The sequence below is a fragment of the Petaurus breviceps genome, unplaced genomic scaffold (assembly GCF_028583685.1).
Source record: "Petaurus breviceps papuanus isolate PSGF00001 unplaced genomic scaffold, PetGlider_PUasm1.0 90734, whole genome shotgun sequence".
Classification (NCBI taxonomy): Eukaryota; Metazoa; Chordata; class Mammalia; order Diprotodontia; family Petauridae; genus Petaurus; species Petaurus breviceps.
The window spans coordinates 9,804,208-9,810,207 of record NW_027187327.1 but is presented as its reverse complement, the minus strand read 5'-3'; the positions used below and the strand labels follow the sequence as shown (position 1 = coordinate 9,810,207).

Genomic DNA, 6,000 nt, shown 5'->3' with positions numbered 1-6,000 from the left:
TGTGTGTGTGTGTGTGTGTGTGTGTGTGTGTGTGTGTGTGTGTGTGTTTATATTTGTCAAAGACAAAACAAAAGATTCCACATTCAAGCATTATTTTAGGCCTTACTTAAGAGCTTGTATTTTGCTGATTCAGGTCTGGACTTAAGATTCATTGGTATAGAGAGTACTCATTGGGAAAACACCCATCAAGATCTCCCAACTGAGGTTTTCCTAACTCTGGTGGGTCTCTGTCATACCATTCTGCTTTCCTACAAAGTTGTATAGGGTTGTAAAAGTTGTCATAATTTGTACACTAACAAATTGACCATTTATAAAATTTCCCACTTATATATTAATTGTTCCCAGCAAACACTTGCTTCTATTCCTAGTAACTTCATTTATTATAGAATGTTGGTCACTACCTTAATTGACTTCCCTTTAAGTGGTCTGCTTCTGGTGTCAGTTATATTTGGGTAACAAAGACCTCCTCTCATCCCAAATACTTAGCAACATTTTATGATAGTCTCCCCCCAGAGAGCAACAACTGAAATGAAGTGAATGTCCCTCAGGTGAAGAAATTACTTAATAGATTATGGTAAAGGAACATAATTAAATATTGTGCCAAAAGAAATGAGAAATTTGGGAAAAAGGAAGATTTTTAAATTTTAATACAAAGGGGGGAAAAGTAGACCCAGAGAATAATATGCACAATGTTGAGTTTACTATATAATGTAAAAGAAAACAGCACTTTATGATCTCAGATTAAATGTGGTGCCCAAAAGTGGATTCAGAGGAGAAATGAGATGAAGCTTATGTTTGTCTTCTCTCAGTAGAGAAGTGATGGATTACATCTGTGAAATATTTTATATGCTGTGAAGCAAGTTTGATTTCATTGGTTTTACTTAACTTTTTTCTTTGTAATGAAAGTGATGAATCAGGAAATAACAGTGGTGCAAAAAACAAAAAGGCATCAATAAAACACTTTAAAATGGGATAGCCCACAACTATTCAAGAGAGTAAGGTAGTGTAGTGGTACAGTGAGGAAAGGACTGGATTTGGGGTCCAAGAACCTGGATTCAGATTCTGATTTTGCTGTTTACTTAACCTGTGTCAGTTTAGGTAAACTCTTTATTTTCTCAGGTTCTTAGTTTTCTTAGCTGTAAAGTGTGAAGGAGGTGTTCCCATAACCCTTTGTATTTTAAATGTATGCTCCTGTAATTCTCTAATCTATTAAAGCCCCGGGGAATTATTTAGCCTGGAAGGGGCTGAGAATTGAAGTTTTTTGGTGTTTTTTTAAATGGCATTAAGTTGATCTGTGTTACTAATTAAAAAACCTGTTTGGCTTTTTCAAATCTTAAATTTTTTGAGACATCTTTGCCAGCTGTTTCTTTTTTTTTCCCCCTGAATTGTATGTTCCAACTTTCACCTATCAATCAGTCTAAATATCTTATGAAGGTTAACACCTTAGCTGGAATTTTATGTTTCTTTTTCATTTTTGCTAAAATTATTTTATGCATATGAAACCTAATTTTAGCAATGAAAAAAATTTAGTTAGAGAAATCATAGTTAAAATGTTAAAATTAAAAATATATTCTCCAAATATATGAAAGCTGGGTCAGTAGCTATGCTATCTTTGTATAAAATAGTCATGTTAACTAATCTTTATATAAAATAATAATGTTAACTGAGTGATACTCAACCTAAAGCTGTTATTGTTAAGAATGATGGCTTTACAACACTTCATACTATTTGGTCTTGTGCATGCATTTTCAGGACAGTTTTATCAACTTTAAAGTATGATTTTTATTTCTTTTTTTTAAAGAGAGGCACAAAATTAGTTCAACTTCTTCCCTCTCTGTAACTGAACTTTCCACATGCTTAATTTTTTTAAATGCTGCATTTGAAGTCAGACAGCTTCACAACTTTCCCACTTACTCCCATTGCAGTCTTTGAATATTTGAGAAGACTTTTCTGGGCTTCAAGGTTCCTCATCTGTAAAATTAGGGGATTGGATTAAATGGGACTCTAAAGCCCCTTTCAGTGCTAAATCTGAACTGATGAGCCTGTGAATTTGTGCTACCTTTAGTGTTAGTACAGTGCTCTGAGTGGCAGTGTGATGTTATAGATAAAGTGTTGCACCATTTCACTCTACTCAGTAAATTCCAGTGGCTTCCTATTACTTCTCTTCTCTCAGTAGAGTAGTGATGGTTTGCGTCTGTGGAATGTTTTATGTGCTGTGAAGCAAGTTTGATTTCTTGATTGGTTTTACTTAACTTTTTTCTTTGTAATGGGAGTGATGAATCAGGAAATAACAGTGGTGTAAAAAACAAAAAGGCATCAATAAAACACTTTAAAATGGGACAACCCACAATTATTCAACCTGACCCAGGTCTCCATTCCCACCCTGTTATACCTTTAAGATCAAATAGAAAATATCCTATTTAGCTTTTAAAGTCTTTACAACTTGGCTCCTATTTTTCTTAATCTTGTCTCTTAGCCTAAGTCTTCTTACTGCCCTCTGCATACTCTGTGGTCTATTTAAGATTGGTCTTTTTGTTGTTCCACGGGACACTCCATTTCCTGACTTAATGTCTTTACCGAAGAGCTTTCCTTTCATATTTAAAATGCTCCGGAGTCCCAGTCCCCAAACCTGGGATACTCTTCCACCTTATCTCTTCCTCCCTTAGCTCTTCTGGCTTCCTTGAAGAACTGATAAGAATCCTGTCTTCTATGATCAGCTGTGAATGATTTAACTGTTCTCAGAAATATAATGATCTAAGACAACTCTGAAGAACTTAAAATGAAAAATGCTCTCTTTCCCCAGAGAAAGAGCTGATAATGTTTGAATACAAATTGAAGCATGCTTTTTTTTTTTTTTTAAAGCAATCGGGGTTAAGTAACTTGCTCAAGGTTACACGGCCAGTTGTTTCTGGGTGTGGTGCTGAGTATCTGAGCCCGGATTCGATCCCCAGGTCATCCCAACTCTGGGGCCGGTGCTCTTACTCGCTGTGCTACCTGGCCGCCCCAACATGCTTTTTTTTTAACCTTGAGGTTTATTTTTTTGTTTTTTGGTCTGTGTTTTCTTTCACAACATGGCTATTATGAATGTTTTGCATCACTAACTATGTATAAACTATATCTTGAGGGAGGTGGGAAGGGGAGAAGGGAGATAATTTGGAACTCAAAAGTTTTAACGAATGTTGAAAATTGTTTTTACATGTAACTGGGGAAAATAAAATACTAAAAAAAAATGCTATATTCTGCTGGAGGCCTTTCCTGGTTCATTCTCCTCTAATTCTTACCTATTCTCTGAGATTACTTTCCATCTATATCTGTATCTATTTATGTATCTATCTGTATCATATATAGATAGTTATTTAAATGTTGTAGCCCCCATTTAAATGTGAGCTTCTGGAGAGTAGAGACCAGGGACTATCTCCAACACTTAGCACATAATAAGCTTTTAATAAATGCTTGTTGATGATTTCTCTAGGCCTCATTTGAGGAAACTGTAAAATGACGGAGGTTAGACTCAGTGGCTAAAGTCCCTTATTACTCCTTATCTATGATCCTATGAACCCTTTTAAGCAGCCATGGGTGCCTCTGGTAATACTCTCTATACTTTATATTTTGTTCATATAGGAACTTGCGCAAATATTCAAAGATAATCAAAGAGAAGATTAAGAAATTTTCATTCTGAGGTGAAATTGATATGTCTGTTGCAAAGACCAAATTAAAATAGAAACACATTTGCCTTTGCCTTTTTTTGTATCCCCAATGCCTGAAACATGCTAACTGCTTAATAAATGTGTGTTAAATAGTCAGTTTAACAAGACAGTTTAAATATAGGATCATAATACCCTAGATTTCAAACTGAAAGAGAACCTTCTATTCTAAGTCTTTCATCTTTGCAATTGGAACCAGAAATATTCAGTGTCTATCAGTGTGCCCAAGATTAGATTATATAGATACATAGATAACAAGAGTATCATCCAAATTTAGATCTTTTGACTTTAAATCCAGTTCTCTCCACTGCACCACCCTGCTTCCCTTTAAATTGCAGCTAATTCATATAAGCAGGGAGATAGGCTTGTTTATTTATTTTGCTTTTTTGAGGGGGGAGGGAATGCAGGGCAGTTGGGGTTAAGTGACTTGCCCAAGGTCACATGGCTAGTAAGTGTTAAGTGTCTGAGGCTGTATTTGAACTCAGGACCTCCTGACTCCAGGGCTAGTGCTCTATTCACTATGCCACCTAGCTGCCACTATAGGCTTGTTTATTCACTATTAATATTCTAAGGAGGATTTTACCCTTTACCCACTCTGCTATCACCACTCATACCCAAAAGGAACATGAACAAATACTTTGCATATGTTTTCCATAAATTTTCAAATGTTTGTTGATACTTTTATTTCCTTATTCATTAACTTTTATACCTGTAAATTGCATTGCAGTCACAACATTGTCGATCTGAAGCTGTTGGTACTAGTTCTGGTGACTTCTTAAAGACATATGTAAGACGAAACAAGATTGGAAGCTTCAGAACTTTGAAAGGGAACTCAATGGGCCTTAATATGTTGAGCAACAACAAGAAACTGAGGTATAGCACTTCCCAAATTGACATAGTAATTATCAGTTGTATAGATGAATAACATTGAAAGCATTTATTTAATTCCTTTCAGAGCATCATGCATAGTATTTACCATCTATAGTTATTAAATCAAAATAATTTCTCTTAAAAATAGTCTTATGAATAAGACTTCAAATCTTAAAACTTTCTGACAAGTCATTGTCACTCAATATTTAATGCTTGAACATTCATTATTTTAGTAAATGTTTGCAAATCACCAAATGATGGGAAATTATAATTAGTAAAGATCAAAAGCTAATTAGCTAAAACTGCTATAATGAACTGACTTAACTGGCACATCGTTTCATCACAACTTCTGTAGAAATGTTTAAGCTTTGAATTGCTACAAGCAGAATTTCTCTATACTTAGCTTTTAAGGGAAGAAAAGTAAAAGGTGTGGGATTGATCCCATTGTAGAACTGTCCTTGTTCTAGGCCTTGGGAATGAAGTGAATCAAATCTTGTATATACAGAGATTTCTTCATGGAGTGCTGCAGTCTTATTGCTGAGTCTCAGTAAGCTGCCACTACTCTGATTTAGGTTTGGTGTTGTCTTGGAATTTGTTCAAACTTAAATAATGGGTTTCAGCAAGATTTAAATCAAAGGACAGATCTAAAGCATTCCAAAAAAGTAATTGGAGAAGATAGTATGATGTTGAATTCATTTATAAATATATTTCAAAGTATTGTAGGCCACATTTGATATTTCATACTATGTTTTTTCACAAATACAATTTATTTGCTCTGTTGAAACATTAGTTCTTGTTTTGCTGAATCTCTACAGTGAAAATACAAAAAATATTTCACTATGTTCTGGAACCATAGTGCATGGTAGACGTTTTCAGCATGCTAATGCACAGATACCAGTAGTAAAAACTGCAGCACAAAGGTAAGGATTCCATTTTTCTTTTGTTTTTTTTTCCTTCATATTTAATAAACAATGTTAATCACAGTCATTTCTTGTTTTTCCTTTAAAAAAGCACACCTTTTCCTATATGGAATGTCATTGTCTCAAATGGATTTGAATGTTTAGAAAAATAATGAAAATAAAACCTTGAATCTAAGCATTTTTATTTATAACTGCTTATAAAAATCTTTAAACTTTTTACTTCTGGAATAAACAGGAAAGAACACATTTTGTGATTAAAAAAAAAAACCCTAGGATTCTTCAACAGAAAATGTTACATGCTTATATGTGAACTATTTTCATTTGTTGATGCTTTGAAGATACCAATTTTGGTGTTTTTTCCACACATTTTTTCTGATCACATTTTCTATGATTTTCCTAGAAAATAAATATCGGAAAGTGATCTTACAGTTGGAGGGCAGAGAAAGATATTTGACATTTCTGTTGGTTTATAAATGTTTTAGATGAAATTTCTATGAAATATGTTT

The 6,000-nt window shown here is 34.1% G+C and overlaps 1 protein-coding gene across 8 annotated transcripts in view; it reads left to right on the top strand.

The window, feature by feature from the left end:
* Positions 1 to 6,000, top strand: part of SENP6 (SUMO specific peptidase 6) — a 138,756-nt gene that overhangs the window by 62,464 nt on the left and 70,292 nt on the right. For 6 of the 8 annotated variants that reach the window (XM_069066996.1, XM_069066999.1, XM_069066995.1 and 3 more), the window contains 2 exons: positions 4,432 to 4,577; positions 5,390 to 5,494. The exons of 1 other annotated variant lie outside the window; for it this stretch is intronic. In XM_069066996.1, the coding sequence (XP_068923097.1) occupies positions 4,432 to 4,577; positions 5,390 to 5,494 (251 nt within the window). The remainder of the gene's footprint in view (positions 1 to 4,431; positions 4,578 to 5,389; positions 5,495 to 6,000) is intronic. One more of the 8 variants, XM_069066997.1, reaches the window with a different exon arrangement.